The sequence below is a fragment of the Terrapene carolina genome, unplaced genomic scaffold, assembly GCF_002925995.2.
Source record: "Terrapene carolina triunguis isolate 2854851 unplaced genomic scaffold, T_m_triunguis-2.0 Scaffold210, whole genome shotgun sequence".
NCBI lineage: Eukaryota > Metazoa > Chordata > Testudines > Emydidae > Terrapene > Terrapene triunguis.
The window spans coordinates 31,290,415-31,309,469 of NW_020664561.1; the positions used below are offsets into that span (position 1 = coordinate 31,290,415).

Here is a 19,055-nt window from a genome sequence, read left to right on the forward strand (position 1 = left end):
AAGACAGGATACTGGGCTAGATGGACCTTTGGCCCCAGTAGGGCCATTCTTATATTCTTATTCTTATGTCAATACCAAGAGAGGGAAAATTGCTTTTGTAGTGAGCCAGCCACTCCCAGTCCCTATTCAAGCCCAAATTGATGGTATTAAGTTTGCAAATGAATTGTAGCTCAGCAGTTTTTCTTTGAAGTCTGATTTTGAAGTTTTTTTGGTGAAGAATGGCTACTTTTAAATCTGTTATTGAATGTCCAGGGAGATTGAAGTGTTCTCCTACTGGCTTTTGTATGTTACCATTCCTGATGTCTGATTTGTGTCCATTTATCCTTTTACGTAGAGACTGTCCGGTTTGGCCAATGTATATGGCAGAGGGACATTGCTGGCACATGATGGTATATATCAAATTAGTAGATGTGCAGGTGAATGAGCCCCTGATGGCATGGTTGGGTCCTATGATGGTGTCGCTAGAGTAGATTTGGGGACAGAGAAGGGTTTGTTACAGGGATTGGTTCCTAGGTTAGTGTTTCTGTGGTGTGGTGTGTAGTTGCTTGTGAGTATTTGCTTCAGGTTGGGCGGGGCTGTCTGTAAGCAAGGACTGGCCTGCCTCCCAAGGCCTGTGAGAGTGGGGGGATCGTTTTCCAGGATAGGTTGTAGATTGTTGATGATGTGTTGGAGAGGTTTTAGCTGGGAGCTGTACGTGATGGCCAGTGGTGTTCTGTTATTTTCCTTGTTGGGTTTGTCTTGTAGTAGGTGACTTCTGGGTACCCGTCTCAGTCTGTTTCCTCACTTCCCCAGGTGGGTATTGTAGTTTTAAGAACGCTTGATAGAGATCTTGTAGGTGTTTGTCTCTGTCTGAGGGATTGGAGCAAATGCGGTTGTATCTTAGAGCTTGACTGTAGACAATGGATCGTGTGGTGTGTCCTGGATGGAAGCTGGAGGCATGTAGGTAAGTATAGCGGTCAGTAGGTTTCCGGTACAGGGTGGTGTTTATGTGACCATCACTTATTTGCACTGTAGTGTCCAGGAAGTGGATCTCTTGTGTGGACTGATCCAGGCTGAGGTTGATGGTGGGGTGGACAAATGCAAAGTATTCCACTTCGGAAGGAACAATCAGTTGCACACATACAAAATGGGAAACGACTGCCTAGGAAGGAGTACTGCGGAAAGGGATCTGGGGTTTGTAGTGGACGATAAGCTAAATATGAGTCAGCAGGGTAACACTGTTGCCAAAAAAGCTAACATAATTCTGGGATGTATTAGCAGGAGTGTTGTAAGTAAGACACAGGAAGTAATTCTAACGCTCTACTCCGTGCTGATTAGGCCTCAGCTGGAGTATTGTGTCCAGTTGGGGCACCACGTTTCAGGAAAGATGTGGACAAATTGGAGAAAGTCCAGAGAAGAGCAACAAAAATGATTAAAGGTCTAGAAAAAATGACCTATGAGGGAAGATAGAAAAAAATGGGTTTGTGTAGTCTGGAAAAGAGAAGACTGAGAGGGGACATAAGAGTTTTCGAGTACATAAAAGATTGTTACAAAGAGGAGGGAGGAAAATTATTGTTCTTAACCTCTGAGGATAGGACAAGAGGCAATGGGCTTAAATTGCAGCAAAGGCGGTTTAGGTTGGACATTAGTAGAAAAACTTCCTAACTGTCAGGGTGGTTAAGCACTAGAATAAATTGCCTAAAGAGGTTGTGGAATCTCCATCCTTGGAGATTTTTAACAGCAGGTTAGACAAACACTTGTCAGGGATGGTCCAGATAATACTTAGTCCTGCCATGAGTGCAGAGGACAGGATTAGATGACCTCTCGAGGTCCCTTCCAGCCCTATGATTCAGAAAAGGTTGTGAAAGTCCTCTTCGGTGAACAGTTAGGGAACAACCTGTCTGTAGGGAAGATCATCTAACGTCAGGCAGTTAATGCTGTCCTGAAGTATCTAAGGGCTGGTCTATACTTACCGGGTAGTTCGACGGCTGGGGATCGAAGTTCCGGGTTCGATTTATCACGTCTGGTCTGGACGCGATAAATCGAACCAGGAAGTGCTCACCGTCGACTGCGGTACTCCAGCTCAACGAGAGGAGTACCACGGAGTCGACGGGGAGCCTGCCTGCCGCGTGTGGACCGCGTCTGAACCGCGGTAAGTTCGAAGTAAGGTATGTCGAATTCAGCTACGTTATTCACGTAGCTGAATTTGCGTACCTTACTTCGACTTGGGGGGTAAGTGTAGACCATGCCTAAATGTTTCTCCTAAATTTTTCATCTTACCTAACTATGGAGGTTCTGATTTGAGACATTTATATCAATCAATTATATTGACCTGGTGCAAGTATGGCTGAGGCAAATGGTTACTTCCTTTATAATCCCTTATGAGAATGAGCCTAGGAGAATGTGCTTACCAAAGCTGTATGCAGTGGGGTCCTTGTTTGGCAGGTTGGAAGAAAAGGGGTTGTTATTGGTACCAGCAGGAGAGGTAGGGGAAAAGTTTACCCAGAAGCAGGTAGGAGCAGGAAGCGGCTGACCCAGGTGATTATTGTGGGGCAGGGAAGGTCCACTGGCCTTCCAGCTGACTGGAAGTTGGGGCATTTATACCCTGATTAGTCCCAGAGAAGCTATCTTTTACCTGGATCAGGCTGGCAGCACCCACAGCGCCACCCATGAAATCTGAAAAAAAAACCTGGGTTCCTTCATGACCCACAGTGGGCATTATACTACTTGCCCCTTTTTCCTCAGGGACTGGAGGAAAAAAAAATTTCCCCCGCTGCAGATTGGCCAAGGGGTGAGTTTTTCATTTTCCCCACTGCGGGTTTGGGGTGGGGGAAGAGGGTTTAGAGTGTAGTGTCATTATGGAAGGGACTTGGTAATTGGATAAAATAGATTGGAAAATGATGTAAAGGAAAACATCCCTAAGGGAGATGAGGAAGCGGAGTTTTGTGGGTCCTAAGTCTGGTACAAGGGGGAGCCAGCCCCCCTTTTTTTCTAGCCCCCTTAACTCTCTTACGAGAGTCCCAGCAATGCAGTAGCTGGACTTGGTTGAGGATTATGTGGAAATGATTAAGGAAGCAATGATGACCTGCACTGTACAATAGATATTTTAAGTGAATAAAGTTGCCACCCAATTAAACCACATCCAGTGCCTCCTGTCGTTCTTCAGTGTGGCTGGACAATGAGGATATTACTGTGGGAAAGAGATGGGTTTAGCTCTGAATGTGGCAAGGTTATTTGTAGTTCCCATTTTTTTTTCTGACAGTTGGTTGCCCCGAGTGCTCTAAGTCATGCAACATTACAAAATTACAGATAACTAACAGATAGACAGAAACATTAATTTAGTAAAATAAGTAGTGGACCAAATTCCTTCCTTACCCCTGCCTTCATGTATTGCTGTCAATTAAGATAAAAATCAATACATCAAATTGAGCGTTGCATATGCAAATTAGGGATGCATTTATGTGCTCATAATGCAAAAATAATGTACTACATGTCTACACTTCTATAATGGTCTCTTGGTTCTACAGGATGAATAGTGTGAAAATTTCCAAGTTAGAACATGTTGTATTAATGTTTTGGCAGTATGTCTGTGGAAAAATATTTGTTAAACTACGGCTGCATTTTGAAAAGCCTTTTATTTCTTCCTGTTTATGAGTTCATTATGGAAAAGTAAGTTGTCTCAAAGTATTAAGATGGGAAACCATTTATGAAATACATGTTCCATGAAACTGTTGAACAGTTAAAAAAAATATTTTCACTTCTGCTTGGCAATTTTTACGAGTGTGTTCGATGTAGCTTTTGAATAATACTCATTTTGTGTTTGTGTTTTTGGGGGGTTGTTTTTTTTAAATATATGGCTTGATGTTGAATATAATTTCATTTCACTAAGAGGAGCTACATTTTTGCCATACTGGTAAAGTTACGTTGTGTGTCAGGATAATTGTTAACCATATCTTCAGTGACACATTTAAGTGAAATAGATTTCAGAAGAAATGCCAATTGGTGGTCATCTTCACCCCTCTTCCTTAGGGTATCTGGGTTGATTAAAAACAGAAATTAAGACTTGTTTCTGATTTCTGTTATGCATTTGTTTATTGTTGTCTCTTGTCAAGACATGCTGCGGTAAAGACTTTTGTGTGTGTGTGTGGGTGGAGAGGCTGCTAAGCACTGCTGCATATGTAACGAAGAGAATTAATCTATCACAAAGCAGTGTACTGTGTGCTTCCTGAAAATGTATTACCGCTGAGATGAAATAATTTTATTTTATTTTTTTAAAGATAATTTAAACATTAGTTACTAGAAATTGAGTTACTCGGTGTAGGGAAAGATACTTGGCATATTCATATTTGTAAGTGATGTTTTCTGCTAACTAGATTGAGCTTTCACATGAGAATTGAATAACTATGAAATAAATGGATGTAATAATGCTGCTGTGATTATGCTTTTTCTTGACTGACTTTTGTCCGGTACATGTTAATGTTAATTTGTATTAAATTTTTAGGGATGCCTCATTTGGGAACTGCACATACAATCTCACAATCCTGGATTGCTTGCAGGGAATAAAAAAGGTAATAGCACATCTCCTTACTGTAAAATACAATGATTCTTTAAAAAAAAAATTACCTAGAAATCTGGTGGGTTTTTGTTTTGTTTTGTTTTGTTTTAATTTGTTGGGAAAGAGTCATACCCTGCCACAAAACTTGAAAGCGTGAGGACTTCCTTTAAATGCAGAGAGTAGGAGAAAGTATTAAACTACTAATTTACTAGTTGGCTGCCACCTGAGTTTTACGGACTTCTGAAGATCAGATGATGTGTAGGAACTTGTATGTACACCAAACCTCTTCTGTGTGGAAATGTTTCTGTAACAATTTGTTGGCTCAAATTAAAAATTGGTACAAAGGAATAACTGAGGTCAGTATCCTTACTTATTGAGAAAATAGACTAAGATTTAATTAAAATTATTTAATCTAACTGGTATTTCAAAAATACTATCTTTAACACAGTATTTGTGAATGATGGTGAGAAAATTTAACAGTGCTTAATCCAGTTTTATTACAAGTATTATCTTTATGACCTGTACTAAATAAAATTCTTGGAACAGTGACTTTTATGATTTGATATAGCTTCCCACACTTTCCAAAACTGTTGAAAAAGGAAAATGGTAATGCAATTTTAATAACTTGCTTAGTTTTTGTTGTACCATTATGCAGCAATTTGACTTGAGTATTTCTTCATTTTCAATTTACGGTTTTCAAACTGGATTTTCACTTTATAATTTTTGTGTCAAACTTCTCGAGGAAATTAGTTTTTAAAAAAAGTCAAATGTATAGGTAAGTGTTCTTTTCTATTAGGGATTCAGTGTACAGTGATGATGCATGGGACTGAAGAAATAAGTATTTTCTAGAAAACACATGACAGGATTGTCAGCACCAAAAATTAAAAAACATGAGTCAGGCCCCCTAAAATCAGGAGATTTGTCCTAAAAGTGAGATTATTACAAATATATATATTTGGGAGGGTTATTTACCTTCTGATTTTGGACTGGTAGGATACTCTTGGGTCTTGAGGACTCCCCAGGTAGCAAACCAGAATATATAGTCAGCTTCTTTGAATATTAACCTGATCCTGAATAAGTAATGTACGATGTAGTATGTTACCATTTTATTATATCTTTGCCTTAGTAAAAAGTTAAAAAACAAAAACAAAAAAAACCTGTACCATACTTATATGTATAAGGGGGTAGAATTAAGGTGGCAGGTGGTACCTTAATGTTACTTAAAGTTCCGAGTTTTCTGATTTGCTCAAATGTGCAAGCTTCAATGTTCTTAGTATAAACTTTTGGATTTTTAAAAATTTTAAACTCAGGCAATTTTATTTTGTTGATTCTTAAATATGCTACAAAATACAAAGGCCTGACAATAGACTATTATGATCAATCTCCTATGTAAGAAACTATCAAAAACATTTTTTATTATTTATTTTTTTTTAGGCCTTTCAGCATGGATTTTTTTATTTTAAGACATTTGACGTGGATGAATATGAACACTATGAGGTTTGTATATCTTAATATTTAATTCTAGCTTTGCTCAAAGTATGTTAGACTTGCATGTGCAGTGGCATATGCTATGAATTAGAATGCGTGCATAAATAGAAATCAGTTGTAGTGTTGGACTTGGGATTTTATTTTTGTATTCTGACCAATGTAAATGAGTAGTATAAGTTAAAACTGTGGTACACCTCTACCTCGATATAACGCTGTTCTCGGGAGCCAAAAAATCTTATCGGCGTTATAGGTGAAACCGTGTTATATCGAACTTGCTTTGATCCACCAGAGTGCGCTGCTCCTGCCCCCCCTCCCCCCGGAGCACTGCTTTACCGTGTTATATCCGAATTCGTGTTATATCGGGTCGCGTTATATCGGGGTAGAGGTGTATATGTACCAGTGGTGTATTCAATATTAAATTGAATACATACCAAAATCTCTTCTGGAGATTGCTTATTAAAAAGGCCACCTTACTTAAATTTATCCAGTGCTTTGATGTACTACTGTATGTATTTCTAGAAAACGCTATATTTTAAAAAATCATTCATGTAGCGAGCACAGAGGCATTGGTGTCCCTTTTTAAGTGTAGTGCTGCAGTTGAGCAGGCTTAAATAAAATAAGTCTAAAGATTTGTAGAAGTGCTTAACTTAAACAGGTCTCTGTGACTCCATTAAAAAGCTGTTTAATTTATTTGAGATAAGATGACAGTTAGAGACATTATCTAAAACTACATTAGAAGCAAGAGGAAGACCAAGGACAAAGTAGGCCCATTACTCAATGGGGGGGAGGGGGGGAGAACAATAACAGAAAATGTGGAAATGGCAGAGGTGCTTAATGACTTCTTTGTTTCACTTTTCACCAAGAAGGTTGGTCATGATTGGACGTCTAAAGTAGTGAATGCCAGTGAAAATGAAGTAGGATCAGAGGCTAAAATAGGGAAAGAACAAGCTAAAAATTACTTCGATAAGTTAGATGACTTCAAGTCACCACGGCCTGATGAAATGCATCCTAGAATACTCAAGGAGCTGACTGAGGAGATATCTGAGCCATTAGTGATTATCTTTGAAAAGTCAAATCTATAAAAAGTGAAATAAGGACAACCAGGGGAATTACAGACCAGTCAGCTTAACTTCTGTACCCAGAAAGATAATGCAGCAAATAATAAAGCAATCAATTTGAAAATATCTGGAAGATAATGAGGTGATAAGTAACAGTCAGCATTGATTTGTCAAGAACAAATCATGTCAAACCAACCTGATAGCTTTCTTTGACAGGGTAACAAGCCTTGTGGTTGGGGGTAAGTGGTAGATGTGGTATATCTTGACTTTAGTAAAGCTTTGGATACTGTCTCGCATGACCTTCTCATAAACTAGGGAAATGCAACCTAGATGGAACTACTATAAGGTGGGTGCATAACTGGTTGGAAAACCATTTCCAGACAGTAGTTATCGGTGGTTCACAGTCGTGCTGGAAGGGCATAATGAGTGGGGATCAGTTCTGTTCAATATCTTCATCAATTATTTAGATAATGGCATAGATAGTACACTTATAAAGTTTATGGACAATAACAAGCTGGGAGGTGTTGCAAATGCTTTGGAGGATAAGATTATAATTCAAAATGATCTGGACAAACTGGAGAAATGATCTGAAGTATCTGATGATCTGAAGATGAAATTCAATAAGGACAAATGCCAAGTACTCCATTTTGGAAGGAACAATCAGTTGCACAGATACAAAATGGGAAATGACTGCGTAGGAAGGAGTACTGTGTTGTAAGCAAGACAAAGAAGTAATTCTTCCGCTCTACTCCGTGCTGATTAGGCTTCAGCTTAAGTATTGTCCAGTTCGGGGCACCACATTTCAGAAAAGATGTGGACAAATTGAGGAAAGACCAGAGAAGAGCAACAAAAATGATTAAAGGTCTAAAAACATGACCTATGAGGGAAGATTGAAAAAAATGGCTTTGATTATTCTGTAAAAGGGAAGACTGAGAGGGGACATAAGAGTTTTCATGTACATAAAAGGTTGTTACAAGGAGGAGGGAGGAAGATTGTTCTTCTTAATCTCTGAGTTAGGACAAGAAGCAATGGGCTTAAATTGCAGCAAGGGAGGTTTAGGTTGGACATTAGGAAAAACTTCCTAACTGTCAAGGTGGTTAAGCACTGGAATAAATTGCCTAAAGAGGTTGTGGAATCTCCATCCTTGGAGATTTTTAAGAGCAGGTTAGACGAACACCTGTCAGGGATGGTCCAGATAATACTTAGTCCTGCCATGAGTGCAGGGGACTGGACTAGATGACCTCTTGAAGTCCCTTCCAGTCCTGTGATTCTATGATATGAGTTAAGATCCCTCTGAAGTACAAGAGACAGTAGGAAATGGGCAAGAAGAATGTCCATGGAAAAGTTAGTTGAGTTTTTAGTTTGCAGGGAGTAAAATGACAGACAAACCTTGAACTCAGTATTGAACATTCAGCATTCACCAAATTGAGTTCTCCCATCCCTCCTACCATCTAGCTGTTCCCACAATTTTAAAAATCTTTGAAAGAGGTTTTTCTAAGTACAGTAGTGTGCTGTTGTGTATAGACTGATACACAATTTTGTTCTCCACGACAGCAGCCTTTGTTGCATTGCTCAGCATTTTTTGTTATAGTTACTATATTTTATGTTGAGCAAGTAATCTTTATTCTGTTTACTCTTTGTATACTATAGTAAAAGGCTTGTTCTAAAAACAAAAGATAGTTGATTGAAAAAAGAAGGTTCTTGGGAATATGTACATGCCCGGTCAAGTTTCTCTAGCACGGTGTGTACATAATAGTATAAACTAGTAATCTGTGTACAAAGTGTTCCATTCTTTGTTAATGTTTACATTTGAGATTATTCACTTTTGAAGAATGAGAATGTGGAATATGTTATTTAAAGGAACACTGCTGCCTTGGATTAATTTTGACCTACTTAAAGAAATGAGAATCTGGGAGCCTCTTCAATTTCCTCTTCTTGCATTCTTTCAGGTTTGCCCATTTAAAAAGAGTCTGTGTTCTCCTTTCTCCAGTTCTCCCCAACTCTTTCATAACCAAATGCCACTTACCTTTATACTTGCACTTCTCCAGTGTAAACACTGAGCATGCACACCAACTAACCTGCTGTGTGTATTTATTCAGTCCAGATACTTCCAGTATGTGAAGCTAAAAATGTAAACACTTACGTATTTTTTTGGCACGGTCACAAATGTGATGACTTGTAGTGTAGATGTGGGAGTTGTTTTAAGAATAATTTTAAACGGACAGATATGCAAGAGTAATGGATGTAGAAACCAATTCTCCTTCATTGTCCTACACAGGCCCAGGCTTATATATTGTTCCCTTTTCATTGAATTAGACAGAAAATACTGAATTTATAATGGTATTTTAGGTTCTTATCAGCTATCTCCAGTTATCTGTCAGCTGTATATTTGTTCAGGTAGGTTAAAAATTGAGGTGTGGATGATGTCCCTTTTTAAGTACAAAGAATTCAGTATTCATGAATACAGCTGACAACATTGAGTTATCAAGTGAAAAACGTTCTTATATAAAATTCTGCTCAATCTACTGAGGTTACAGACATTGGTATAAATTTGTTTGTTTCTGCTGTTTGCCAGGTAAGAAGTCAGGCCACCAGTCCTTATGCTCCTATTTACTTCAGCATGAGTTTTACTTGTGGGAGGACCCTGGAGTCAATTGTAATGGGGTAGCCAGGCAAATAGTTTACAAATTACCTACAGTGATGGACATACTCAGAACTTTTTACTTGGCGAGATTTTATGTGGGGTGGCGAGCTAGTCTACTGAATATATCATCTACTCATAAATGATATAAAAATCTTCATACAACATGCAAACAGAGTGTCATTGCAAAAAATGTCATGTGTAGAGCAACTATATTGTCAAACTGGGAATGAACCCATCTGTAATTTTTTTAAGAAGCCTTAGAGATTAGGGAAGCCTTGGGTTATGTATCTCAGAGATGTTTTCAGATTTGGCTGGCTGAGGGAGCAATGGAAGAATTCCAGGATTACAGATTAGTTGTGAAGCCTGAGTTTAAAAATAAACAAAACACTTTTGTTTCTCGTGTTAGAGGAACATGCAATCTTGTAGTTTCTTTTAAAGAAAACCCTCTTTCAGCGTTTAATATCCTCTTATTGATTTATAGTTCGGTTTGTTTACTGACTCATCAGAGCCATGCCAGTACATGGATTACAACTTTCACAAGGAAAAAAGGAAATTATTATTTTGAGAGCTAATTTGTCTTAATTTGTTTACTATTAATTCCTTTTTTGCCATTGTTAATGATGTGGCAGATTTCCATAGCCTTTGATAATGCAGAAATGTCTTAGGTCAGGTGTAGAAAGGTTTGCCTATTTGAAGATCTCTCCAAAGTAGGCTTTTCTAAGATTACCTTTACTATCATGTAAATTTCTGGCAAATAGCTTCATATATGGCTGGTTTATCCCATTTTCTGAGCCAAATAGTTACGTCTGAAATGCTTTGCTCATATGATTTCTATAGAGAGGATACAGTTATTTTTAAAAAAAGTATTATTGAGGAATAGATTTTTAACAGTTGTGCATTAATTTTAAAATATTTTTCCTTTCTTCTCTCCTAAAATGCTCAATAGCGGGTAGAAAATGGTGACTTCAACTGGATTGTTCCAGGAAAATTTTTAGCATTTAGTGGACCTCATCCAAAAACCAAAATTGAAAATGGTATGTTTTTCTTGTCAATCATATGTCAAAACATTGTATTTTTTTTTATAACCTTGCTGTTCCTTAGTATGATTAGTCTTTATTTCCAATCTCTGGCGTGTTTGTGAAGAGAGTAGTTAAGGGTTAGAGTATGTTTAAAAAAAACCCAAAGTTACATTGATTCCAGTAGGTGGATTGATAGGTTGATGTTTTTTGTGTGTTTGTTTTTGTTTTTGTTTTGTTTTGTTTTGTTTTTTGTCAGTTTGGTTAGAATTTGGTATAGAGTTTTCACATCATAGGACTTAATTTCATTCAATGAGAATCAGAAGAGATCTGTGGAATTCACTCAGTAAGTGACTCAGAAATTTGAGGTGGTTCCCTACTTTTCTTCCTGAAACTGACAACTGATCTCACTTCTATGCAGAATTAAAGGTGAACTACAAAGGGGGAAATGAAGAAAAAAGGGTGCAAGACCAGATTCTTTATATTGTATAAAAAAGCCCTGAAGGGTTTAAAAATGCTTGTTTTTACATTAGAAATTCAGGTGTTGCCTTTTGAAGATTCTGTAGATGATGGAGAAACTAGTAGGTTTTATAACATTAGAGAGAGCAAGGAGGTGAAACCTGATTGAGAGGGGAAGGGATTTTTATTCATACTACTTAAAGGGGAAGAGTCAACTAGAAATCTAGTTAGTTTTTAAAAAATTGGTTATAGGTAGTTTTTTTGCTACACCTACCGCTCAGTTTCCCTGCCAATCTATGTGGTTTTTAAAGTCACACTTTCTAATTTTAATGGTCTCTTTCCAGCTGCTGTATTTAATATAAACATGCATACAAATTAAAATGGAAACTGATTAGCTATACAGGGAAACGGAAACCGCAAAGTACTGTCAATGTATTGAGTACATGAACTGAGAAAAAACATTTTTTTTTAACTTTTCAGTTACAATCATTACCTGCAGTGGGTACTTTCACAGATGTGATTTATAAGTTGCTCCTTTAAAATACTGGAGTGGAGGGATGAGGGGTGGTCCAACTGGCAGCCAGTGGGAAGGATCCAGCCCTCAGGATGATTGTGCCTAGCCCCCAAAAGCATCCAGCCCTGCACCATTTTTCTCTACAAAATTGGCATCCTCAGCACAGCATGACCTTCCACGTACTGTACGTGCAAGGTCACGCCTCATGGAAGACACTATTTTGTTCATGTACGTTGCCTGCGGAGGTGCTACACAGCTACGAATGCAGCCCACAGTACTGAAAAGGTTGGACCATCGTATGAAGTCTGAATACTTTAGAGGGTGTGAGCAGCCACATTGCAAAGCCATCCCGAAGTTACTGTGTCCTTGCTGGTGCTGCAGCCACCTGTGTGTCACCAGGACTTATGGGAGCATATCTCATGATTCTTTGTGTTGGAGTAAGCTGAGCCGTTCTTTAACGTTTTCCCAGTGAATTATAGAACTTGTCTGTCTTCTGGGCATACAGAGGCATTGTGGCAAGGCAATGAAGGACTGTAATTGCTTGAGTGATTTAACCTGCATTCTCATTGCAAAGTCGGTGAGCTCTTCGAGTGATTGCACATATCTATTCTACTGTAGGTATGTATGTACCTCATGCGCAGTTGTCGGGGAACTTTATCCCTCAGCAATATCCACTGGGGTGGCACAAGCACTCTCCACCATCGCACACCACTGCATGCAGGTATAAGAATATGGAGTTGCAGCCAACCGCCCTTCAGTTCCTTCTTACCACTGTGATGGTTGTTAGAGCACTTCTGGTCTTGCTGTCGCAACCTTTTCCCTCACTTTTGGTATATAATTGCTTTGTTCTCTTAGCAGTCAGTTAGGTATAGAGTATAGTTAGTGCTAGTGATAGGCTTCAGTTTTAGGTCCTTTTTGGGCCAGATTTGAATCTCAGTACTGGTACCAGAGCCATGCCTTGCACTCTGTGGTTTAAATCTTGCAAGTTGTGTGCCAGGCTGATGCAGGTCAGCAGGCTGATGCGGGTCAGCAACCTGCACCCCAGCTGCCTAAAATGTTGGGGGAATCCCACATCAAGGACAAATAAAGGATTTAAGCCTCACTCTAAAAAAGATAGAGCAGCCAGATGTAAGTGTCTCCTTATGGAGATGGCACCCTGCCCTCCATCAGAGCCCTCGGGTTCAGAGCGTATTCCAAGTGCTGCACCTTCAGTCTGGAGCACACTACCTGAGATGTCTTTGGCACCTCGTTCTTTACCCCAGTACCAAAGAAGAGAACCATATCTTCCAAGGACTTGGTACTCTGTTCAGAAAGAGCATTGGTACCAAGACCATCTAGAGGCTAAGGCTCTGGGAGAGAGACTGAGGGGAAGCATTCCCCAGAGCATTCCTCATCTAGAAAGGGGGGATTGTCGACTCTGGAATTTGTTCCGGATCCATCGAGGCTGATCCCTGATGTTCTTATGCAAAAAGTTCAGATTCAAGACCTAGTTCTGATACCAGTGACGCCAGAGGCATATGCAACCACTAGAGAATTACTCAACTTTTCGGAACAGGTATCCCTGGCAGTCCAGAAATGGTTTCAGCTGGTACCAGTGACTATGGTTCCTATACCATCTCTAAAAGAGCATGTGGTATTGATGCCCTCTATGTTTCTGGCATCTAAGAGGCAGTACAATTCATGGGCAAACCACCATTAATATCCCCAGTACTGTCATTCTCTGGCTCAGCTTATTTTATTTCCTATCCACATGGGTTCTGCTCCACTGTTATCATAGGACTCCGAGTCATTTTCTTCAGACTCGGAAGTGGGGTCTTTTTGTGTCCCATGCAAGACAGGATGCATACCCTCCATCAGAGCTTTGGAGTTCATGGGTCTCTCATCAATTCCAGCAGTGGGCACATCTCAAGAAACAAAGGCCTGTGCAAGTATGGGCCCAGACCATGTCCGAGGCCTTTCTGGACATCGAGTGTTCCTCCCCCTACTAGGACCTCCCTTCACCCATCTGAGTTGACTTCTCGGGGGGGTCAGCACCACAGGCAACATTCTCTTGACATATGGTACCAAGCAACTGGAAATTGCTCAGACAGCTCCTCGACCACAGGAGACAGACCAGACATCGCCTCAGCATCCTGGTGCATCATCTTCCTTATCACCAAATGAGATTATAGAGATGGTGAGTGATTCACCACCATTGGAGGATTGCAGGATTCACCAAGAACTGCTTAAAAGGGTGGCTTTGGTGTTAGACATTCAGGGGAAGAGGTCCGCAAGAAATGCCACAAACTAGTGAATAAATTAGCTTCGATGGAAGCCTCCTGAGTTGCACTCCCAATTAATGAAGCAATTGGTAGACCCCTACTTCCTTTCCTTACCTTCTTCCTACAGTGAAACAGGCAGAGAGGAGATCCTATGTCCCTTCTAAGGGTTTTGAACACCTCTACTCTCACCCAGCCCCAGGCTCTTTGGTGGTGTCAGTAGCTAATGAGCAGGAGAGATAGGGGCATCAAGTGTTCACACCAAAGGGGAAGGAGTTGAAGAGACTGGACTTGTTTGGCCGTAAATTTTATTCAACAGGAGTGGTGCAACTTACAGTTGCTAACCAGCAAACTCCTCTGAGTTGCTATGACTACCTTCTGGGGAAACATCATGAAGTTTAAAGACAGGCTACTGGAAGATTCCAGGCAAGAGTTCAGTGTGATGGTGGAGAAGGGCAAGCTGATGGTCAGGATCAATTGGATTCAGCGGACTCAGCAGTTTGTTCCATGGTGTCTGCCATATCTATGAGGCAGTGTTCATGGCTGCAGTCTACTGGTCTTCTCCTGAAGTATAACAGGCCATTCAAGATCTGCCCTTTTAAAGGTCCCTTCCTCTTTTCGGAAAAGATGGACAATAAGCTATGTAGTCTAAAAGGTTCCAGGGCAGCTCTGAAGTCGCTTAGAATCTATACACCTGCGACAAAGAGGAAGCTTTTTGCCTCAGCCACAAGACTTGCTGAGAAAAAGGGGCAGAAATTATAGGATACAACTACCTCCTTACTCCTCCTTTGTGGCAGCAGATTCCTCTTGTCCAGCAGTCCCTTCTAAAAACACATTTTTGACAGGTTTGTTGAGGGCAATATGCCAGTTCCTACAGGCCCATCTGTTCCTTCCAATATGTTTTCCCAATCCTCTGTCCCACTTCCTCCATGCTCTTCAGGGACGCTCTCAGAAGACCATTCTTCAGCAGGAGGTTCAATCTCTCCTTCTGGCAGTAGCCATAGAGGAAGTTCCTCTGTTTCTCAGGGGGAAGGGTTTTTGTTCTTGCTGTTTCCTTATTCCCAAAGCAAAAGATGGTTTCAGGTCTATTTTAGATCTGAGAGAGTTAAATAAATACCTGAAGAAAATAAAGTTCCACATGGCCACCCTAGCTTCCATTATTCCTTCCCTAGAACAAAGGAATCAGTATGCTGCCCTCAACTTAAAGGAGGTTTACTTTCATATAGTGACCTGTCCAGATCAACAGAAGATTCTCAGGTTCATAGTGAGTGGAACCCACTACCAATTTACAGTACTTCCATTCAGCCTATCAACAGCCTTCCCACCAGGGCTACAACTGGTTTAACTCCACTGGGTGGAATAAATGGCAGCAGGGGAATAAATGTGGGCTGTGTGAGGTCCCTCCAAAATGCCAAAGTGACTAGCTTTTGATGCCCACTGTGTTCCATGGAGTACCCTACCATCAATGACCTTTGTCTGCTTTGCTCCCCACACTGTTCATCCTCTGTCATCTAAGGCTTCCCTCCTCACTGATCCTCCAATCCTCAAGCTGCAGATAGTCAGGTACTTTAAATTGCTTGTTTGAATTTGAGGAGGATCAGCTCATTTCCCACCCCACTGCCAAAGCAACACTCTAAGCATGGAGGACAGGTCTCTTTTCTTCTCCTTTTCTGGGTTTGCAATTCTAAGGCAATTAGCACTTTTCTAAAATAAGCAAACATAAAACAGCAGACCTGTCTCTTCTTTTAAGGATACCCCTTGGCATAACATTTTTCTCAGGCCTCAGCCGATGGAGGGAAACTTTCCTCCCACTCTGAACATTTTAATGCAGATGATCTGAGTTGCTTATTCGCTAATGAAGACGTGGAGGAATGCTTCATTTGAGCCATTTGCCTGTCAGATAGCCAACCAGTAACCCAATCTCTCCAGGACCCTCTCAAAATGAGATTTAGGAAAAGCAGATCAGTTTTCCTCATTCTAGAATCTCTTGAAGATTGTTGATTCAGGTGGTCCATTAATAAGATCTCTCTGACATACCAAGTCTAATTGGATAAGGTGTGCTTCCATCTATGAAGAACAGGTCATAATGCTCAAAGCCAGCATCTGTAAAACATTTTGCCTCATAGATCTTTTTGTTTAGTCTTATGATTGATGTGACATTATGCTTCCTGAAATAGGGAAAGTAGGCTTCAGGTGCGTGAAGAGGATAACCTAAAAGAAGCAAAAAATGATTACACATTAGTAAATCACTGAAAACTACTTGACACACACACAAATTCTTTTCTGTTCCAAAGATTGGTTCATCCTTTCTTAATCTTAATAGGACCTGATCTGATGAAAATAAATTCTGATCCCAACTGATGAGGTGGGTCCTCCAGAAGATTTTATGGGCTGTGGAAAATCAAATATTCCCATAAAAGTGGTTTTAATCATCTTCTATTGCTTTACATATGGTTATAGCATGCACAGTATCTGCATGAATGGCTCTGTCCATCATCCACTCCTTATTTCACTCCAGAAAAAGAGGCCCCATAGAAATAAAGGAGACTAAAAAAGCTGGATTTTGTCAAGATGACAATACCTGTCCTCTTCAATGACACCTCTTGTGACATTGCCAGTTTCTTGTTGGATCTCTTCTCTGCAACACAGTAGGTCAAAGAAGTATATGCCTTTGGACACTAGATACAGGCACCCCTTCTAGGGGCATCCTGGTTCAGTCACTCTTTGATATAGCAAAACTCTTTAGTTCCTACAAAAAGCCCTTAAGGAATCCTCTGACCTCAATAAAACGTCCCTCTATCGATCCCTGTGAACCCCTTGAGGGTTCACTTTCACTTTCCTGAAACCATGACTTCCATCCCTCTCAAAACCACCAATCTTTTTGTCAATTGAATTTCCTGGCATGGTGAACTTTTATTTTCCAGCACCAGAGGGTTTGCTCCAGAGGTGTAGTCTTCTCAAGACAATGAAACTTTGCTGACCCAGGCCCACCTTCCTCTGGAGGAAAGCTGACATTTTTTTTCTCAAGCTGAGCCAATACCACTTCTGACTTATGGACTCAAAAGATTCTCAGACAGGGCCTTCTCAGGCTTGCAAGAGCCTCTCTGAAGACAACATGAAAAGACAAGCTTCTAGTTTGTGTAGGGGATTGCCTTTCTCTTGGAGCAATAATCATGGCCCCATCTAATCCTGGCTTCTGATCCATTTTTTTTTCTCTTGGGGTTAAAGAGGTCTGGAGGTCATCTTCAACTTCTCTGTGCAAAACTCACTTCAGAATGGAGACTCCAGCTCTCGAGTTCAAAGAAAAAGCTTCCTGTAACCAGGGCTTTGGCGCGGAGCCCAGAGCTGGAGTGCGGAGCAGCTCCGGAGCAGTGGAGCTGAAAGCTTTTGCCTGGAGCTGGAGCGGAGCCGGAGCACAGCTCCAAAGCCCTGCCTATAACATACATTTTTATTTGCAGGATTTAAACTTAATTAACTGTATTTCTTAACAATCCTAACATTAATATTAAGGTATTTTACTGCTATAAAATTAGCAGTAAGGCAATGGTGACTTATTACATAAATGGTGAAATCTTGTCCCTTTTGAAGTCAATGGGAGTTTTGGCTTTGATTCCAATGGGACCAGGATTTCACTTAGTTGCTAGGAGTATTTAGTTTTAAATGTTTTTATAAGTTTATTTTCTCCATCCCCTCTCTCTACATGCCCATATAGTCATGAATAAAATTTTTCATAGGATTAGTCAGAATTTCTCCAATCGCCACTTGGCAAGGCCAAATTTATTGCTTGGAAGAAATTCAGGTAAATAACCCAAATCAAGAAAAAAAGATCTGTCCTTTTCTTAACAAAAGCTGCTATTTTCTCTACATGAGTTACCCTTTCTTAACCAACAATAAACAATGGTAAGTTCAGTTTGGCTAGGTGTACTACCCACAGAAATAAAGGTGAAAAATAAAAAAGAAGCAGAATACCAATTTAAAATTAACGCGTCTTGTGATAAACTTAATGTGCTAGCATAATAGTAGCATTGCTAGCATATTCTTTACATATTGTACTGTAGTTTCTTAGTTGAAGAAGGTGTCCACTTGTTCTAAGGCTCTTGGCCTGTGGCTCCACAACAAATACACATTTACACCATTATGGAATCCTACATTCATACACATTCCTCACTTTAAACCAGACAATCCTTCATTATAAGAATAGCTTTAGAGTGTGAGGGGGTTTCTAATGTATTAATTGTAAACCTAACTTATAACACACAGGACATTGTACAGTACCTAAGAGACATTATGCTTTAATGTCTTCTGATACCTTTATTTGTAAGAATAATAGCTTTATAAACCTCAGGCTAAAGCTTTTTGTTAATTTTTAACACATCTTAGCATATTTTTTCATATAGATATATTTACCTTTATTAAAATGTCAAATGTGATTGTTTACAGCATTAGTAAAAAGTTTTTCATTCAAAAATTGTTTAGGTTTTTTTTAATGGAGGTCTGGATTTGTGTGTGTGTCAAGTAGTTTTCAGTGATTTACTAATGTGTAATCATTTTTTGCTTCTTTTAGGTTATCCTCTTCACGCACCTGAAGCCTACTTTCCCTATTTCAGGAAGCATAATGTCACATCAATCATAAGACTAAACAAAAAGATCTATGAGGCAAAACGTTTTACAGATGCTGGCTTTGAGCATTATGACCTGTTCTTCATAGATGGAAGCACACCAAGTGACAATATAGTGCGACGGTTCTTGAACATCTGCGAGAATGCTGAAGGTGCTATAGCTGTACACTGTAAAGGTATGTAAAAACCTAATACAGTGTACTTGTGAGTTTGCAGTTCAAAATAAGAAAATGCATTTGCCAGTTCTGAAAATAATTTTGCTTAAGAGTTTTTGATCCTGTGCAGGTTATCTTCATTCTTCAAAGAGTTCACATTAAATTCTTCTACTCCAGCATGAGAACTATACATTACATTATTTGCCACTCAGTGCTATTCAGGGTTTCTTTTTTTATTCCATATAATGATGCTGCTGTTTGTTTTTGTTTTGTTTTGTTTATTTTGCTGAAGATCTCTCTTTAGCGTTTA

At 39.7% G+C, this 19,055-nt stretch overlaps 1 protein-coding gene across 1 annotated transcript in view; it reads left to right on the forward strand.

Moving 5' to 3' along the window:
- Positions 1–19,055, forward strand: part of LOC113407308 (dual specificity protein phosphatase CDC14A-like) — a 118,452-nt gene that overhangs the window by 73,032 nt on the left and 26,365 nt on the right. Inside the window, exons 6-9 of the mRNA XM_026655659.2 lie at positions 4,481–4,547; positions 5,969–6,031; positions 10,671–10,758; positions 18,536–18,766. Coding sequence (XP_026511444.2) covers positions 4,481–4,547; positions 5,969–6,031; positions 10,671–10,758; positions 18,536–18,766 — 449 coding nt within the window. The remainder of the gene's footprint in view (positions 1–4,480; positions 4,548–5,968; positions 6,032–10,670; positions 10,759–18,535; positions 18,767–19,055) is intronic.